Below are 20,394 nucleotides of genomic sequence, written 5' to 3' on the forward strand. Positions count from 1 at the left end.
CATTAAACTAAATGGAGAGAAACTTGAAGCAATCCCACTAAAATCAGGGACTAGACAAGGCTGCCCACTCTCTCCCTACTTATTCAATATAGTTCTTGAAGTTCTAGCCAGAGCAATCAGACAACAAAAGGAGATCAAAGGGATACAGATCGGAAAAGAAGAGGTCAAAATATCACTATTTGCAGATGACATGATAGTATATTTAAGTGATCCCAAAAGTTCCACCAGAGAACTACTAAAGCTGATAAACAACTTCAGCAAAGTGGCTGGGTATAAAATTAACTCAAATAAATCAGTTGCCTTCCTCTATACAAAAGAGAAACAAGCCGAGAAAGAAATTAGGGAAACGACACCCTTCATAATAGACCCAAATAATATAAAGTACCTCGGTGTGACTTTAACCAAGCAAGTAAAAGATCTGTACAATAAGAACTTCAAGACACTGAGGAAAGAAATTGAAGAAGACCTCAGAAGATGGAAAGATCTCCCATGCTCATGGATTGGCAGGATTAATATAGTAAAAATGGCCATTTTACCAAAAGCGATCTACAGATTCAATGCAATCCCCATCAAAATACCAATCCAATTCTTCAAAGAGTTAGACAGAACAATTTGCAAATTCATCTGGAATAACAAAAAACCCAGGATAGCTAAAGCTATCCTCAACAATAAAAGGACTTCAGGGGGAATCACTATCCCTGAACTCAAGCAGTATTACAGAGCAATAGTGATAAAAACTGCATGGTATTGGTACAGAGACAGACAGATAGACCAATGGAATAGAATTGAAGACCCAGAAATGAACCCACACACCTATGGTCACTTGATTTTTGACAAAGGAGCCAAAATCATCCAATGGAAAAAAGATAGCTTTTTCAGCAAATGGTGCTGGTTCAACTGGAGGTCAACATGTAGAAGAATGCAGATCGATCCATGCTTATCACCCTGTACAAAGCTTAAGTCCAAGTGGATCAAGGACCTCCACATCAAACCAGACACACTCAAACTAATAGAAGAAAAACTAGGGAAGCATCTGGAACACATGGGCACTGGAAAAAATTTCCTGAACAAAACACCAATGGCTCATGCTCTAAGATCAAGAATCGACAAATGGGATCTCATAAAACTGCAAAGCTTCTGTAAGGCAAAGGACACTGTGGTTAGGACAAAACGGCAACCAACAGATTGGGAAAAGATCTTTACCAATCCTACAACAGATAGAGGCCTTATATCCAAAATATACAAAGAACTCAAGAAGTTAGACCGCAGGGAAACAAATAACCCTATTAAAAAATGGGGTTCAGAGCTAAACAAAGAATTCACAGCTGAGGAATGCCGAATGGCTGAGAAACACCTAAAGAAATGTTCAACATCTTTAGTCATAAGGGAAATGCAAATCAAAACAACCCTGAGATTTCACCTCACACCAGTGCGATTGGCTAAGATCAAAAACTCAGGTGACAGCAGATGCTGGCGAGGATGTGGAGAAAGAGGAACACTCCTCCATTGATGGTGGGATTGCAGACTGGTAAAACCATTCTGGAAATCAGTCTGGAGGTTCCTCAGAAAATTGGACATTGAACTGCCTGAGGATCCAGCTATACCTCTCTTGGGCATATACCCAAAAGATGCCTCAACATATAAAAGAGACACGTGCTCCACTATGTTCATCGCAGCCTTATTTATAATAGCCAGAAAATGGAAAGAACCCAGATGCCCTTCAACAGAGGAATGGATACAGAAAATGTGGTACATCTACACAATTGAATATTACTCAGCTATCAAAAACAACGAGTTTATGAAATTCGTAGGCAAATGGTTGGAATTGGAAAATATCATCCTGAGTGAGCTAACCCAATCACAGAAAGACATACACGGTATGCACTCATTGATAAGTGGCTATTAGCCCAAATGCTTGAATTACCCTAGATCCCTAGAACAAACGAAACTCAAGACGGATGATCAAAATGTGAATGCTTCACTCCTTCTTTAAATGAGGAAAAAGAATACCCTTGGCAGGGAAGGGAGAGGCAAAGATTAAAACAGAGACTGAAGGAACACCCATTCAGAGCCTGCCCTACATGTGGCCCATACATATACAGCCACCCAAGTAGACAAGATGGATGAAGCAAAGAAGTGCAGACCGACAGGAGCCGGATGGAGATCGCTCCTGAGAGACACAGCCAGAATACAGCAAATACAGAGGCGAATGCCAGCAGCAAACCACTGAACTGAGAATAGATCCCCTATTGAAGGAATCAGAAAAAGAACTGGAAGAGCTTGAAGGGGCTCGAGACCCCAAAAGTACAACAATGCCAAGCAACCAGAGCTTCCAGGGACTAAGCCACTACCTAAAGACTATACATGGACTGACCCTGGACTCTGACCCCATAGGTAGCAATGAATATCCTAGTAAGAGCACCAGTGGAAGGGGAAGCCCTGGGTCCTGCTAAGACTGAACCCCCAGTGAACTAGTCTATGGGGGGAGGGCGGCAATGGGGGGAGGGTTGGGAGGGGAACACCCAAAAGGAAGGGGAGGGGGGAGGGGGATGTTTGCCCGGAAACCGGGAAAGGGAATAACACTCGAAATGTATATAAGAAATACTCAAGTTAATAAAAAAAAAAAAAAAAAAAAGGGAGTATACCACAATGCCTGACTCTTAAAACATATTCTTAATGGGAGATTCATAAACACATTTTCAAATTTTCAAACTGATTCCTGAAGTTTTAGTCTTTGATATTACCTTAGTCACAATTATTTTGTTGCAGAGTAGCCTGGTCTGTGCAAGATTAACAGATAGAAACCAATGGAAGAGAATCTGCCCTAGCCAGGCTTGAAGTAAGACTTGACCCCAAAAAGAAAGATGTGTTCACAAAAGTTTAAAAATTTAAACATAACTCAGTAATGAATTGTGAAAAGTATCTGTTTTCATTTTCTGGAAAGGAAAATTGAATAATCAATGAAACCAGGCAGTTTAAGAATTATATTCTGAAGGAAGGCTTAACACTGAAGCTTTAGTTTGACAATGACTTAGAAAACTCTGTTTTCTGTATAGATGGTTTATAGATGACTGCCCTTGAGGCATGACTGGGCCATTGCCTTCTTTAAATACCTGCAACTGTGATTACCTGCAGGACCTGCTCATGACCCTGCCCCTCAACCTTCTACCCAGGAGGTGTGTGGTGCTTATAAAGTCCCACCCCTCCCCAAGGACTTAAAGATCTGTAACGATGACTGGAAAAGATGATTTTCTTCTGTGGTTTCTATGCCCATGTTTCTGTAAGTGTCCTCAATTAAATTTGTTGGTTCACTAAATTACACTTGAGCTGAATCTTTATTTCTGTTGATGCCCTACCTGGGGTGAGTATTCATTTGTTCACCTTTCCTCAGGAAAAAAATCATGCAACAAATGCTTTGGTCTTTCTGTGCTGCACTGAGCCTGACTCATTGAGGTGAATGTTATGGGGCTCAGCAGGTCCTCATTCTTGAGCTGATCTATGGAGTCCTTTCAAGTTTGCCAACTGATACTTTCTTTCCCAGATAGGTATTTGAAAGATTATCCTGATCCAAAGTGCTTTGGAGCAGAAGAGACTTGCTGTGCCCACCTTTTCTGAATTTGGAGTCCTTGCATGCACATAATGTAAGACCATGCAGATAGGATACTTCATGTAGCTCATGCAGACAGCTTGGTGTCAATTTCACATAATAGTTTAGTCCGACTGCATTTTGACTGTGACCCACCCACAGGCCAGATATAAAATTATTCACTTGTGTTTGTGTCCATGTCCAGCTTGGGGAGTGTTTAAAGTTTCGGATTTTCAGACCAACCCAAGCAAGGCTGAGCTGCTTCGATTCCAGCACACATTGCTAGTGACTGGAGACAGGACCAGAGCTGTGCTGAGTGTTGAGCAGGTAAGAAAGAGCAACACATTTTTTGATAGCCATGCAGCACACTACATTTGCATAGAGAGGTAGATTTTCCTCTTTCCGGCCATGAGCTAGCAGAAAATGAGGGCACGTCCCTTAGGAACATGCCTTTTCCTGTTCAGTAAAGTCAGCAGAATTCAGATTAGATGTCAGATCTGGGTAACAGTCCATGCCTCTATTTGTGTTGGGTACTTTTCTAAGCACTTTTAGTGATAACTGATCTTCTCCATGTGGTAGGAATTGTTTCTGCTCCCATTTGGATGGGAAAATGAAGGCATAGATGCTTGGTAACTTGTCTATGTAATCAACTCTTTAAAAAAAAACAATTAGCCTCAAATTGAACATTGTTGACATGCAGTTTTTAACTAATTCAGACACCTACAATGAGTCTTAGTTCTTCCATCCTTGTTCTAGAATCCACTTCCCACCCACCCCCATTCATTAGAAAACTTCTGTTTCTTCACACTTCTCTCACTAACACTGAAAAACTGAAGAACTACATGGGCCATGCCTTTGGCTCCACCCCACCACCTCCTCTCTCACCTTATTCACTCTGCTTCTTCTTCATAAGCAGCACCTGGTGCTCATGACCCACTCCTTAACTCCACGTATTCCTCAGCCGTGGAACTCTTGCTAAGCTCACTGCAGTTGCTAGCTCCCTCCTCCCAAGCTGGTCCCTCCTCCCGGTTTGGACCACTTTTCTTTTACTTCAAGTGTGTTCCCAGCCACCACTCTGTCAAGTCAGGCTCAGATTCTTAACCTAAATTAATAAATAAATGTTTATAAATGTTCCACCAGATATTTGTTTTCTTAATGTTTAGAGGTTTTTAAAAACTCCTTCTTATGTCTATATATTTCAAAGTACATTGTATAAATTTCTCAAATAATTAATAAAATATTTAATGGAATGAAAAAGAAAAAAGAAAAAAAAATAAATGTTCCACCAACCCATTACTAGCAAAGAATCAAGATTTTTACCTCTGTCAAAAGCTCCCTCAGGAGTCTGAAAAACTGAAATTCTCTCTGATGCCAGGAGTAGTTTCCAGAAGCAGGGCTACTGGGGCTGCCAGGCTGAAGCTAAGGCAATGATCAAAAATGCATTGGTAAACTTTCCTGGGACTAGACAGAAAAAAAAAGTCCACGGTTCTTTGAAACACTATGAAGAAAAGTCAAACTGAAGAAATGCCAGGCACTTTTCTAGGCTTTAGAACTTTTCAAAAACTAGTCTGATTTCTGAGTTCAGAAGGTGGTTTATAAACCAAAGAGGACCTATGTTTTAAAAGCTTGTCCAATATATTGAATTTCTCATAATTAAATGCCAACACACAGAAACTGAGATAGCTATCATAAAAAATAAATAAATGTAGGTTCTAGCTTTCACAGAAACCCAAGGGAAGCCTACATCCTGACCTGGCTACGTAGACCAACGCAAAGAACCCTGCCAGGACCCATTTACCTCATTTCCTTAACCACCTGGCACAGGAGATCTCCATCTTCTGTCAAGTTGACACAACCACACACCCTTGAGAAGAGGGACCCTCAGCCGAGGAATTGCCTCTATCAGATTGGCTTGCAGACATATCTGTGGGGTGTTTTATTGATTGATTATTGATGTGGGAGGGTCTAGTCTCCTTGTGGGCCATGCAAGTCTGTAGCTGATGTCCTAGGTTATATATGAAAGTAGGCTGAGCAAGCTTTGGGAAGTTAGTCAGTAAGCAGTTTTCTGTCAAGGCCTCTGCCTCAGCTCCTATTGTGTCCTGTGACCTGTGGGCCAAGTTAACTCTTTCCTCTCCACGTCACTTTTGGTCATGGTGGTTATCACAGTCACAGAAACCAAACTAAGACACAACTCCAAGGTAAATGGCAACAAGTTTAAATACCATGTTGATGTCAGCTAGTTGGAAAAATTAAAGCAACTATAGGGTAGAAACGAAGTAGACAAGTACGTAAACACTGCCCTCACACAAGTGTATCAGTATCAATAATAACTTTTTCATTAATGCCCCTTCAAAACTGTTAGTTTTATTTTCTGTACATGGGTGTTTTGCCTGCATGCATGCATGTGTACTTTGTGCATACCTGGTGTCCCTGGGAGCCAGAAAAGGGCATTAGATCCCCTGGGATTGAAGTTAGAGATTGTTATGAACCACTATGTGGGTACAGGGACCTGAACCCTGGAGCTGTGAAACAGTCAGTGCCTTTAAATGCTGACCCATCTCTCTAGCCTCTTATTAGTGCCTTTTGAATCATCATCTGGTTTCACATTTGGAGATGCAATGTGATCCTTTATGTCATCCACCGAAGTTTAAGGTAATTGTTTGATTATAAAGTAGCAGGCACTGTTCTAGGCTCTAGAACTTACCAAAAAACAGCCTGATTTCTTGAACACACTATTTGTTGCAAGTGGATAGAACACTTACCCTATTGCAAAGACCAATGACTGGATGACTATGAAGCAAATTATAAAGGAAATGGGGTTAGGGTACTCTTCCCAACCAGGTCATCATCTTTGCAAAAGGTAAAAATTAATAAAACCCAGTCACCTGTCCCTCAAACTATTGAACCACCTCTCCTTCACTCTGAAGATTTGGCTAACACACCTCACCACTGGAGATAGAACACATGCCTGTGAGGCGGGAAAAGAGCTGAGCCTGTGCTTCTTCAAGTGTCAGAGCTTTGGTAACAGCCTCTTGCCTCTTCAAGAAATGGTGTGAAAAAGAAGTCGAAGGTTAGAAAATTAAGACAACTCAGGGTTTAATGGTGTCAGAACAACTCGCTTAGATAACACAGTTCTAAACACTCAGAACACATTGTGACCTCCAGGCATGATGCTTATAGAACAAGAGCACTTTCGTATGTGCAGAAGTTATAAAGAAAACATAATTTTCCTTATTCACCTCCCCATCTTTTGTTTTCCCAAATGAAAAACTTTTCTCTAGAGATACAAATGACAAGTTTCTTCTTGTCTTTTCTTTGTTTTGTTTTGTTTTTATTTTTATTGGATATTTTTATTTACAGTTCAAATGTTATTTCCTTTCCCAGTTTCCCATCCATAAGCCCCCTTTCTCATCCCCCTCCTCTACTTCTATAAGGGTGTTCCCCCTACCCAAACACCCGTTCCTCACACCTCCCTGCCCTGATATTCCCCCTACACTGGGGAGTCCAGCCTTGGCAGGGCTTCTCCTCCCATTGGTGCCCAACAAGGCCACCCTCTGCTACATATGCAACTGGAGCCATGGGTCTGTCCATGTGTACTACTCTATGGATGGTGGTTTAGTCCCTGGGAGCTCTGGTTGGTTGGTAGTGTTGTTCTTGTGGAGTTGCAAGTCTGTTCAGCTCCTTCAATCCTTTCTCTAACTCCTCCTCCATATGGGGACCCCATTCTCAGTTCAATGGTTTGCTGCTAGCATTTGCTTCTGTATTGTCATGCTCTGGCTAAGCCTCTCAGGAGATGCCTATATCAGGCTCCTGTCAGCATTCACTTCTTGGTTTCATCAATATTGTCTAGTTTTGGTGACTGTATACATATGGTCTGGATCCCTAGTTAAAGCAGGCTCTGATTGGCCATTCCTTCAGTCTCTGCTCCAAACTTTGTCTCCATATCCCCTCCTGTGAATATTTTTGTTTCTCATTTTAAGAAGGACTGAAGCATCCTCACTTTGATTGTCCTTCTTAAACTTCATGTGGTCTGTGATTTGTATCTTGGGTAATTTGAGCTCTTGGGCTAATAACCGCTTATCGGTGAGTTTATACAATATTTTTTTGTGATTGGGTTAACTCACTCAGGATGATATTTTCTAATTCCATTCATTTGCCTAAGAATTTCATGAAGTCATTGTTTTTAATACCTGAGTAAAATATACCACATTTTCTATATCCATTCCTCTGTTGAAGGGCATCTGGGTTCTTTCCAGCTTGTGGCCATTATAAATAAGGCTGCTATGAACATAGTGGAGTGTGTCTTTGTTGCATGTTGGAGCATCATTTGGGTAGAGGCCCAGGAGTGGTATAGCTGGGTCCTCAGGTAGTAAAATGTTCAATCTTCTGGGGAACCTCCAAACTTATTTTCAGAGTGGTTGTACCAGCTTGGAATCCCACCAACAATGGAGGAACGTTCCTCTTTCTCCATATCCTCGCTAGCATCTGTTGTCACCTGAGTTTTTGACCTTAGCCATTCTGACTGGTGTGAGGTGAAATCTCAGTGTTGTTTTGATTTGCAGTTCCCTGATTACTAAAGATGTTGAACATTGCTTTAGGTGCTTCTCAGTCATTTGATATTCCCCAGCTGAGAATTCTTTGTTTAGCTCTATACCACATTTTTAATAGGGTTATTTGGCTCTTTGGAGTCTAACTTCTTGACTTCTTTGTATATATTGGATACTGCCCTCTATCAGATGTAGGATTGGTAAAGATCTTTTCCCAATCTGTTTGCTGTTTTGTCCTAGGGACAGCGTCCTTTGCCTTACAGAAGCTTTGCAGTTTTATGAGGTCCCATTGTCAATTCTTGATCTTAGAGCATAAGCCATTGGTGTTCTGTTTAGGAAAATTTCCCCAGTGCCCATGTGTTCAAGGCTCTTCCCCACATTCTCTTCTATTAGTTTCAGTGTATCTGGTTTTATGTGGAGGTCCAAGATCCAATTGGACTTGATCTTTGTACAAGGCAATAAGAATGGATCTATTTGTATTCTTCTACATGCTGACCACCAGTTGAACTAGCACCATTTTTTGAAAATGCTATCTGTTTTCCACTGGATGGTTTTAGCCCCTTTGTAAAAAATCAAGTGACCATAGCTGTGTGGGTTCATTTTGGGGTCTTCAATTCTATTCTACTTATCTACCTGCCTGTCTTTGAACCAATACCATACAGTTTTTTAATCACTATTGCTCTGTAATACTGCTTGAGTTCAGGGATAGAGATTCCCCTAGAAGTTCTTTTATTGTTGAGGATAGTTTTCGCTATCCTGGGTTTTTGTTATACCAAATGAATTGGTATATTGCTCTTTCTAATGCTATGAAGAATTGTCTTGGGATTTTGATGAGGACTGCATTGAATCTGTAGATTGATTTTGGCAAAATGGTCATTTTTACTATATTAATCCTCCAATCCATGAGCATAGGAGGTCTTTCCATCTTCTGAGATCTTCAATTTTTTTCTTCAGAGACTTGAAGTTCTGTCATACAGAACTTTCGCTTGCTTGGTTAGTTACATCAAGGTATTTTATGTTATTTGTGACTATTGTGAAGGGTGTCATTTCCCTAATTTCTTTCTCAGCTTGATTATCCTTTGAGTAGAAGAAGGCTACTGATTTTTTTTAGTTAATTTTATACCCAGCCACTTTGCTGAAGTTGTTTATCAGCTTTAGTAGTTCTCTGGTGGAACTTTTGGGGTCACTTAAATATACTATCATATTATCTGCAAATAGTGATATTTTAACTTCTTCCTTTCCAATTTGTATCCCTTTGACCTCCTTTTGTTGTCTGATTCCTCTGGCTAGGACTTCTAGTACTATATTGAATAGGTAGGGAGAGAGTGGACAGCCTTGTCTAGTCCCTGACTTTAGTGGGATTGCTTCAAGTTTCTCTCTATTTAGTTTGATGTTGGCTACTGATTTTCTGTAACTGGTTCCCAAGACTTTTACCATGAAGGGGTGTTGAATTTTGTCAAATGCTTTCTCAGCATCTAATGAGATGATCATGTGGTTTTTTCTTTGAGTTTGTTTACATAATAAATCACAAATCAGCCATAACTCCAGTTACATGAGACACTGCACATTCTTTTAGTTTCTTTTACATGGCACCAGACATGTGTGCAGACAAAATATCCATATGCATAAAGTAAGGAAATCTTTGAGGGGGGGCAGAGAGAGGCGGTGGGGAGAGAATGTGAGCCCAGGAGCAAGACATTCAGCCGTGTTCCTCCATGGTCTCTGTTTCAGTTTCAACTTCAAGCTTTTGCCTTGAGTTCCTGCCTTAGCTTCCCTCAATGATGACATGTAGGAAGATAAAATCTCCTGCCCCCAGCTTGCTTTAGGCCAGAGTTTCCGTACATCAAATAGAAATAAACGAGGATAGTGGGTCTTGCTGTCTAGTCAACTCTGGTCTTGAACTTATGACCCTCTTGCCTCAGCTTCCCAGAGATAGTGTTTCATGTGTGAGCCCCATGCCTGGCTTCTCTGGGATATTTGAATATGATTATTGTAAATCTTTGTCTATATGTCAAAGAAGACAAATGTTAAAATTTATAACATACTTCCATAATACTTCTAATGACAAAGGCACTTGTGAGTGTCTTTCTCTGAAGGACAAAGGAATATGCACATAAACACACAAAAACATACCATATACTCAGTGGTGGACAAAGTCATAGGAGCTGAAAAGGGGGAGTGGTGTCTTCCATTTGACATTGACCTATAGGTCTTTGTGACACCAATATAAACAGTTGAAAGATGATTAAAGCAACAACTCGAATATTTGTGTTGAGTGTGGCACAGGGCTTTATCTGGTCACATCAGCACGCAGGAGGTAGAACAGTCTGGAGTGAGAGGTCATCACTGGCTACAAAGCAAATTCCAGGTTGGCCTGGGCTACCTGAGACCCTTTCTTAAAACAACACATAGACAGCATTTGTACTGTTCACACATCCCTCAAATTTGGGTTTTGTCTATTCTCTGAAAGGATAGGGCTTTTCAAATGTTTTGTCATGGGTTTTTCTTGTAAGTTAGTGAAGGTAATTGAATGAATCCAAGTATGATTTTTTTGTTGTTGTCCAATGAAAGAATCCAGAAAACACATAATCATCTCACTCCCTGGCACTCATGTCAACTATCAAAAGCCACCTGATTTTATTCTATTTAAGACAGCAAAACCATGTTATCTAATCTCTAAAAACAAAAATTACCTCAGTATACTTGTTACATACATATACATATATGTATATGCAGTGTATGCATATGCACAGGTGTATGTATATGTATGTCAGGTTTCATTCATATATATATATATATATGTATCAGGTTTCATATTATTACTTCACTCAAATAGCTTTCATGAAAAGAAATGACAAATTTTTTCATATTCCTGTTTTAATAAAATTCACAGTTCAAAGTAATGGAAATAAAGACAACAAATTATTAATAAAGTCTTTTAAATATTAAATAAGAATTATAAAACTGAACACAATATCTGACAAACATATCACTAAAATTATATACAATACTTATTTTTCACTAGTACTGAGCTACAATTCATATAATTAAATATTTACTAAGTAATATTAACTATAAAAAATAATATCCTTAGCAAAAATAAGGTACAGTTTTAAATATTCTATTTACAATATGAGATCTAAAAAACAATACTATAACTTTTTGTGTCCAGAATCAGGAAAGCTTTCTTCCTCCTGCAGGACGCCACTCATAGGTTACTCCTGGGAAGTTACTTCATGACGGTTCGTAGAAAACTAAACGTGTCCACTTTTTACATTAAATATGATTCCAGGTACTTTTTCTTCAAATTATATTTGCATCTTATGAAATGTCTGAAGTGGAAAAGAGGATAAAATAGTAAGAAACTGGTTTTCAAACACATAAAATACTTTAACACTTTTAATGGTTATATTTTATATTTTGTATTATCTTTCCTGAAATACAACCCTAAGAAAGCAGGCTGGTGTGCAGACAGAGAGGAGGAGGAATACAAATAAAAATAGAAATATTATCGGGATAATAAAAGTAAATAAATAACTAAATAAATGAACAGACAGACAGATACTCACAGCACAAGTTTCCTAGGTCTGGGAGCACAGTGGACTCACAGCTAATCTCGTCAGCAATCTAGCACATCTTTTATAATCTAGGAAAGCCATTTAAAGGGAATAATATATATAATTAATTGCTATGAATTCGAAAGAAATAACGTTATTGTCACTGTTACATGTAACAACCATAAGCACTTAGCATAGATGCTTAACCTAGGTTTCGGTATTCTATCTTCTGGAAACATGGAAATTCAACCACTTTGCTTTAAAGACAAGCAAATGTGACTTATCTCATAGCAACTAGGAGTTTAACTCTCCAAACTTCCCTTTCTCCCCCAAACTGTGCTGTTAGCCAGTGTCTTTGCCTTGAGTTCTTAGCTGGTTAATTGAGTTGTTATTTTGATTGTTTGGTTTTGTTTCATTTTGTTAACGTGATACAGACTACAGTTAGCTAGGAAGAAGACACTTGCATGAGAAATTATCACCCTTAGATTGTCCTGTAGGTATGCCTATGAGGAATTTTCTTGGTTAATAACTGATGTGGAAGGGCCCAGGCCTACCCCTGGGAAGGTGGTCCTGGGATATATAAGAAAGCCACATGGAGTAAGCCAGTAAGCAATGTTCTTCCATGGCCTTTGCTTCAGTTCTGGCTTTGAAGTTCCTAGCCTGGCTCCCATCAATGACCAGACTGTGATGTGAAAGTGTAAGCTGAAGTAAATCTTTCTTCCCCAATCACTCTTGGTCAGTGTTCTATCATAGCAACAGGGAAGCAAACTGGAACAAAACTAGTGTGCTTAATCTTCCCTAGTCATTAAATGTAAGTTATTTTGAAGAAATATAAAAATCTAACCCAACATCCTAAATACTTTTCAAGGTCATCTAGTTGGCAAGAAACACAATGCTCAAAAGTTACTCACTTTAAAAGGAAGTTTTAGATTTAGAAAGGAATTTGAAATAGGTGACTCAGCTAACCATACACTATTATAACTGGGCATTTTGAAGGATAGCCCTTTAGTGCTATGTTTGGAATTATTATTAAGTCCAGGAACTTAAGTATCCCAAAGAGCTCATTGCTTAGCAGGCTATCATCATTCACAAAAACCCAGCACACACTGTACAAATGACATGATATAAACACCATTTATTTCAAAATAACTTAGAGATGTTGACTTGCACTTCACAGACAGCTCACTTTTTTCATTTATGTGAAAAAGTATTTTATTTATACCAAGGAATTTGAATAATGATAAACGGTTTCAGTCCTGACAAACATTTTGGTCTTTAGGACAATCTGGCTGGTTTTAGACTTGGAAATATTTCCAACCAGAATATGTTCACTCATTCCTTATAGTTTGGACAGTACACACAACCTTGAGTACTGGAAGGTTATAAATAGCATCTCATCCAATGTTTAGTCTATCATGTCCCACCCAAAGACCGCTGAAGCATGAAATTATATGCATTTATTGTTGGATAAGTTTTTTTTGTTCTTCTAAAGTTTGCCAAGGCAACTTACAAGCTGGCATCGAGCAATCTCTGGTATTGTGATAAAGTCGATGGAAGTGTTTGCTGCATTCAGCTGAAAATGTGACAGGTCCTGGAAAACAGGAAAGAATGCTTATTATAAACAGAGGCATGTCTTCCAAACAAATTGCTAGCACTCTGTGGATGGAGATGGTGTAACTGTAGTTTCCATCCTTCCTGCCCTTTAAAGAACTGGACTGAGAATTCCTCCCTTCACTCAGACTCTGTGGGAGGCAGTGAACGTTGACCTAAGTTCATTCTACATTCTCAGTATCTCACATCATGGAACCTTCTGACTAGTAGAACGCTAGAGGAACTCAAAGAGGGTACCCCAGGCTGAAGGGAAATCTGCAAAAACCCAACAAAGACAGAGTGACTTTGATGTCCTTCTTTTTTACTTAATGGGAAGTAATGCTTCTAGTGATGACATTTATTTTTAGTTGAAGCAATGTGTGCTTATTAGTGTAAGGATTATTGCAAAGGGGGCAGGGCTTTGAAACGGCACCAAAATGTTTCTCCTTCCACCTGGCCCACAGTCAGATCCCCAACACTCAGTAGTTACTTTTTTCTCTTGGGATGGTTCCATTCCCTGTTAACAGCTTTTCTTGGCAGGTATCCCATGGCCCTGGTGTCTCTAACCTCTATGGGTCTCCAAGGCAATCCAGACTTTGCTTTCACAGCTTCACAGAAAGGCCTCTCTGAGTCTCCCTGCAGGGACATCTCTCCACATGCCTAGCCTTCATCTAAGGGGGCCATACCTAATCAAACCATCAGATCATCTGAGAAGGCTTGCAGTGGGAGTGTGATGTGCTTTAAAGGAGAAGAGTATGGCCACAAGGGACCCACTGAGCCAGGCTATAGTGGGAGAGGACAGGCAGAGGGTGTTGATGGACTAGGGATGAAGGGGAAACTCAGGAAGGGCTGTATTTGGCCAATGGACTGAAAAGGGGTGTGAATAAATCAGATGGCCAATGGCCTTCAGGGATACACTGAAGGATTTAGACTGTGTTTCAGTCAGGGCAGGACTGAGGTTTTATAAACAGGAGACAGATGAGGCAGATGAGCATATGTCACACCTCTCTCTCTCTCTCTCTCTCTCTCTCTCTCTCTCTCTCTTTTTCTGCTTTTTTGTTTATTTTTGAAGTTGCAGTTAAATTATAACATTTCTCTCTTCACTTTCCTTCTTCTAAACAGTCTCATATACTCTTACTGATTCTCCTTCAAATTAATGGCCTCTTTTTACACCTCTTTTTATATATGCATTATATGTATATATACACACATTTATATGATGTATATACATAAATATATGTATATACAATACCTAAATATAACCTTTCGAGTCCATGTGAGCTACTTGTATGTTCTGGACAACCAACTGTTGTGCTATTCCTAAGTGAGGGCTAAACCACTACTCCCAACTTTCCTCAGTTGCCCTTAGTTCTTTGTGCAGGGTTGAAACCTTGTGGCCATTTCCGCACGCGGTTTGGTATATTTATTGGTATCCTCCTGGTTAGGCCCATATGTTGGTGGTTATGTTGGTGAGACTTTATGGGTGTAGCTTCTGATATCACTTAGGAAACACAGTCTCATAGCAAGGGTCTTGATCCTCAGGCTTTTACAATCGTTCTATCCTGCTTTCTGCAGTGTTTTCTTAGGTCGTAGAGGGTTTTGTAGATAGAGTCTGTGCCACTCATAAGGACAGATGCTAGCAAGAAATATGACACAATTTTGCTCTTTAACTTTGTGAGTCGTTTCCAAACAATGCATTGTCCAAGTTCTAGAAGAGCAACAGATCATACGCACACACTGCTATCACTTCTCTGCAGCTACTCACCTCAGCTGTCTTTTACTATGTTACATCCCAGGCTTGTAAAAGGAGAAAGACACGGTGTTCCTTAAATGCTTTTTTCCCCTACTTAATCAAATCTGAGAGTTGAATCTATTAATTATCATATTTAATTTAGTATTTTAAATCTGAGACAAGGTGTCGTGTATCCTGATCCTCCTGTCTTCTCAGCCCAAGTACTACAATTAGAGTTCAGTTCACACACACCCATCTGTTAACTGTCAAATGCTGTTGCTGAATATCATACAGAGACATCTGAAGATAAGGAAGTGCCCACGTTAGAGTAGGTACGGCCTTACTAAAGGAAGTGTGTCACTGTCGGGGCAGGATTTAAAGTCCTCTCTGTTCAAGCTATACTCAGTGTGTCTCTCATTCTCCCTCTGCTGACCGATATAGAACTCTCGGCTCCTCGGGCACCATGTTTTCTGTGCTCTGCCATGCTTCCAACCATGATGATAATGAATTGGCCCTCTGAAACTGTAAGCCAGCCCCAATTAAATAGTTTCCTTTGTAAGAGTTGCTTGGGTCATGGTGATTCTGTACAGCAATGAAACACTAAGACACATGATTCTCAGTAAATCATTGCTCCTACTCTTCTCTAAAATATCCTTTATATTCTGTTGCTAATTGAGTTCTGGTACACATTACAGCTCAAACAAGTTAATAGCAGTTGACTGAAACACAGATAAACTTTAAGCGTCTTCTAGACATTAATCTCCACAGCTCCATTATCTAAGACTGGATTCTATATAAAGTCCTTTTTTTTGCAACTGAGTCACTGGTAGAGCATATGCTTACCTGTGAAATGCTTTATGAATTTGTCTTTCAAGGTCAGGTCTCTTGGAAATATTTCTGAAAAGGAAAAAAAAAGGACTTTGTAATTTCCAGGATTGATTTCCACTATTAAAACATAAATATAGCACTAAACACATAGATCGATGTGGTGTGCATAGCTTATCTCAAATCCCTTGCTCTGGCCTAATGATATCCCAGGGCTCTAGAGCTCTATCAGAGCTTCCTGCCTTCCTGCTTTCTCTATAGCTTCCCCACCCCAGGGAATCTCCAATAAGCACATAGAGAGTAGCATTATTCAAAAGTATGGCCTTGTTGAAGTAGATGTGGCATTGTTGGAGGAAGTGTGTCACTAGGGCGTGGACTTTAAGGTCTCAGAAGCTCAAGCTAGGTCCATTGATTCACTTGCTTTTCCTGCCTGTTGATCTGATTGTAGAACTCTCAGCCACCTCTCCAGGACCATGCCTGTCTAGGTGCCATCATGCTTCCTACCATGATCATAATGAACTAAACCTTTGAACTGTAAGTCACCCCCAGTTAAATCTTGCTGTGATCACAGTATTTCATCACAGCAATTAAACTTAAATGAAGACCATAGCCTACCTCAAGAAGTTCTGCTTAACTGTACTTTTTCCTCTCCACTCCATCAGACTATGAGTTTGCATACTCCATCTCCAAATATTCATCTGGGTTCTGGCATTTCTATCATTTATTAACTCTGGCTGGTCCAGATATCATACTTCTGTGACTGTGATTATCCTAATCTGTCTTGTCCTCTTCATAATTCTCTCTCCAGAACAGCAGCCAGAGCAACGGAGTTGAGGTGCTCTTGAGGTCATTCATGAGATTGATTGCTTATGTGACTTCAGCTTGGAATGAAGCACAACTTAAAGAAGAGGCTTCGCTTCAGACTTCCCTGCTACTCACTAAAACATGCCATCCAGAAAAATGCAGTTTTTTAAACCCACTAGGACTACACACATACATACACGTAGTAGAAAATAAAATGAACTTAATGAATACTTAAGCCTTTGGGTCTGTTGCCTGTTATATATTTACTTTTTTCTTACAAAGGAAAAACAAACAAAAACACCAAGACTTGTACTTATTTATTTTGCGTCTGCTGGTATGTGTGACATAGGATGTATATGGTGGTCAGAAAATAAATTGTTCTCTCCTTCCAGCTTGTGGGTCCCAGATATCAAACTCAGATCATCAGGCTTGTCAGCAAGCACCCTTCATCACTCAGCCCTCTCACTAGCCCTACCAGTTCAACATTTAGAACTATGATATTTTCCTTACATTTTGACTTCTTTATAAACCACACATACAGTGAATGAAGCATGAAAGGCACATTTGTTACCCCTAGATGAGTCAGTGTTCATGGAGACTGAGCAATGTTGATGGAGTCTCAGGGGAAGTGAAAGCCCTTTATATCCCAGGAGGTAAGGAATGTGTGAGGACCCTTCTTGTAAAAAGCCTACTTTTGCTAGCAGTGTGTAAGCTCAGAACATGAGTGTGAGAAAGGAAAGAAGGCAAGAGTTTGGGAATCCAAGCTTTGCTTCTGTGTGACGGTGAACACAAACATTTTAGAAATAATCAAAGACTAGTTGTTTGGAGCATTTACTGTGCAAGAATTAAGACCTAAGTTCAAATCTCCAGTTCCCATGTGAAATGCCTATTGTTGAAGTTCAAACCTATAACTTCATCCCTAAGGGGAAGGAATAGACAAATCATGGCTCGCCAGCCTAACCAAAAGCCACACTTCTGATTCAGAGATGCCATCGCAAGGAAATAAGGCAGAGAATAATAGAAAGAGGAGTTGCCCGATGTCTTCCTCTGACTTATACATGTATACACACCTGAAAAATCACATGCATACAGCAGAAACACTGATATACACAGAGAAATAGTAAAAATGATTTGATACTATTTATATAATTTGCAAATTATATATGTGATAAGAAAATGATATCAAATAGATTGTTTCTTACTACTCAAAGCTTTACTTCTTTCTATATGGTCCATTGACCAGTGGTAGCATCGGGGAGCTTCTTGTAAGTACAACATTAGACTGTTTTCCAATGGACTATGGTATGTTTGGAGCACTTTCCATGTCGTATGTGGTGTCCATGTCCATGTCTGCTTAGAATCTACAGACGATCTAGGAGAGTAGTTGTAGCCACTTTTTCAGACTCTAAATATAGAGAAAATAGATGCATTTCCCTTAAGAAATGACACAATCCAGTCAGACTTGTACATCTGTGGTTCTTGCATCTTGAGACTTAACCACTGTATATTGAATATTTCGGGGAAAATGTGTCTGAATTAAGTGTGTGTAGACATTTCACTGGCCATTATTCCCTAAACAGTGTTTAATAATATTATTTATATAGTATTAAGGAGGTATTCAATATTATAAGTAATCCAGAATAAGTTAAAGGATTCAGAGGGCATGCATATGTTATATGAAAATACTACAGCAGGCTATATAAAAGACTTGAGCTGCTGTGGCTCATGGCAACCACATCCTCTATAGATACCAAAATACTCTATAGATATATGACTGTACTATTTTAGATTCCCAGAGCTACCACAACAAAATCTCAGATATTGGGTGCCAAACAATTCCAGAAACTTATTCTCTAATAATTCTGGAAGCCAAAAGTCTGAGATGAGACTGTGAGCTGGGCAATTTTCTGTGAGGACTCAGGAGAAAGCTCTCTCCAGTCTGTTTTCAGTTTCCGTGGTTGCCAGAGCTCCTGGAATTCTGGGGTGACACTCAAGTCTTGCTTTTGTCTCCTTTATCATGTGGCGATCGTCTTGTAAGGATTCCTGTGAAGCTGAACCAAGGGTTCTCTCTTTCATATTCTGGCCTCACTTTAACTAACTACATATATAGTTACCTTACTTTCCAATAAAGCCGTGTTCCCTGCTACGCAGGACTAGAACAAATTTGGGGAGAATATACAACTTGACTCATATGGAAATCTGAGCCCACTAAAAAACTGAATTCGTGATGTGAGAGTCTATTATTTCTTTGGGAAAGAGATCATTAGTCAAATTGGCTACTGTGTGCTGTAAAGATCTACCTACCTGCAAAGTTCTCCCAATGAAACATCCTCCACATAGGACATATTCCAGGTTCATTGTTACTGATTTACCTTTTTACAGTTCCAAACATTTACATAATACAGAACATGTTCCAGGTCACTTAGATTACATCAGAGTGTTTCAGCCACAATGGTTAGGTTTGTATTAGTTTTCTAAAAGCTTTTGAAAGCAAAAATAATCATTTGAGAAATCCTTTTCTACTCACAACTATCCTCAAAGAGACAGAGTTCCTAATACTATGAAAAACAGAATATTTAAGATCTTTGTCAGTTTTGAGAGTATTTATTTTCATTTTTTTGTTTTTCTTTGGCAAATTCATATACGAACACAATGCATGTAGATTAAATTTATCCCATCTCTCTCTCCACCTCATACAGAACACCCCTATCCTTCTCTTAGCTTTAAGAATGCTGTATTTTTATTTTAGTCATTTTTATATGTATAGGTGTTTTGCCTGCATGCATGTCTGTGTGCCACATGCATGCTTGGTGCATAAGGAGGCCAGAAGAGAATGAAAGATCCCCTGGGACTAGAGTTACAGATAGTTATGAGCCGCCATGTTAGTGCTGGGAATTCAACCCAGGTCTTGTGGGGAAGCAGTCAGTTTTATTAACCACTGAGCCATTTCTCCAGTCTAAGACTGCTATATTTTTAAAATAACTTCATTCTTGAACAGATTTAGAGGTCCAGGGAATTTTACTTGTATTCCCAAGCACTCTACACCACACTTCTCCTCTTTAGAGTACTGGGCATCAATTTATTGGAGTTAGTGAACTTGTAGGGATACCTGATCACCCAGCAAGGTCCATAATCTCTGAATTTTCAGAGAAGCTTGTTTTTTACTCAATGTTTTGTTTCCACCTTATGGTCTCACATTACAATCACCTTGTCTCCTTGGGGTCTTCTAACTCTAATGTTTTTTTCAATGTTTCCTTTTGTTGTTACTGTTTTAGACAGGATGCTTAGCTGATCTGGAAGTTGCTGTATATGCTAGGCTAGCCTTCAACTTGTGATTGTCATACCTTAGCCCCTGAGATCTCTGGTTGATAATATCACTATCTGATATTTTCTAGGATTTAGGTGACTTCAACAGTTTTATGGAGTCCTTGCAAAGGATTGAATAGAATGTCCTTTTGATTTGTGCTTTTCTTATGATTAGACTGGAGTTATGGGTTTCAGAAATACCTCATACGTAAGATATCATTTTAATCTGATCAAGTATACATATAATCAGCATAATTATGGTTGCCTATGTTAACATTTCTTTATCTGGTGTAGGTAGCGTTTATCATGTGTGTCTCCATGGTAGAGTTTCTGCTTGCCCTTCTCTAGAAGGCTGTAACTGTATTCTACATGAATGTTAGGGAGACTGGTTCTTTCTTCTCCTGAGCATGCTCATATGAACAATTTAGAATACTGCATGAGACATGT

The 20,394-nt window shown here is 39.4% G+C and overlaps 1 protein-coding gene across 1 annotated transcript in view; it reads right to left on the bottom strand.

The window, feature by feature from the left end:
* Nucleotides 1–11,292: 11,292 nt before the first annotated feature.
* The window catches only part of Alkal1 (ALK and LTK ligand 1), a 30,189-nt gene continuing 21,087 nt past the window's right edge, over nt 11,293–20,394 (bottom strand). Inside the window, exons 2-5 of the mRNA NM_001302143.1 lie at nt 15,856–15,909; nt 13,201–13,281; nt 11,703–11,779; nt 11,293–11,465 (exon numbers count right to left, since the gene is read on the bottom strand). Of these exons, the coding sequence (NP_001289072.1) occupies nt 11,715–11,779; nt 13,201–13,281; nt 15,856–15,909 (200 nt within the window). The 3' untranslated portion in view covers nt 11,293–11,465; nt 11,703–11,714. The remainder of the gene's footprint in view (nt 11,466–11,702; nt 11,780–13,200; nt 13,282–15,855; nt 15,910–20,394) is intronic.

Source organism: Rattus norvegicus, chromosome 5, assembly GCF_036323735.1.
Source record: "Rattus norvegicus strain BN/NHsdMcwi chromosome 5, GRCr8, whole genome shotgun sequence".
NCBI classification, from domain to species: domain Eukaryota; kingdom Metazoa; phylum Chordata; class Mammalia; order Rodentia; family Muridae; genus Rattus; species Rattus norvegicus.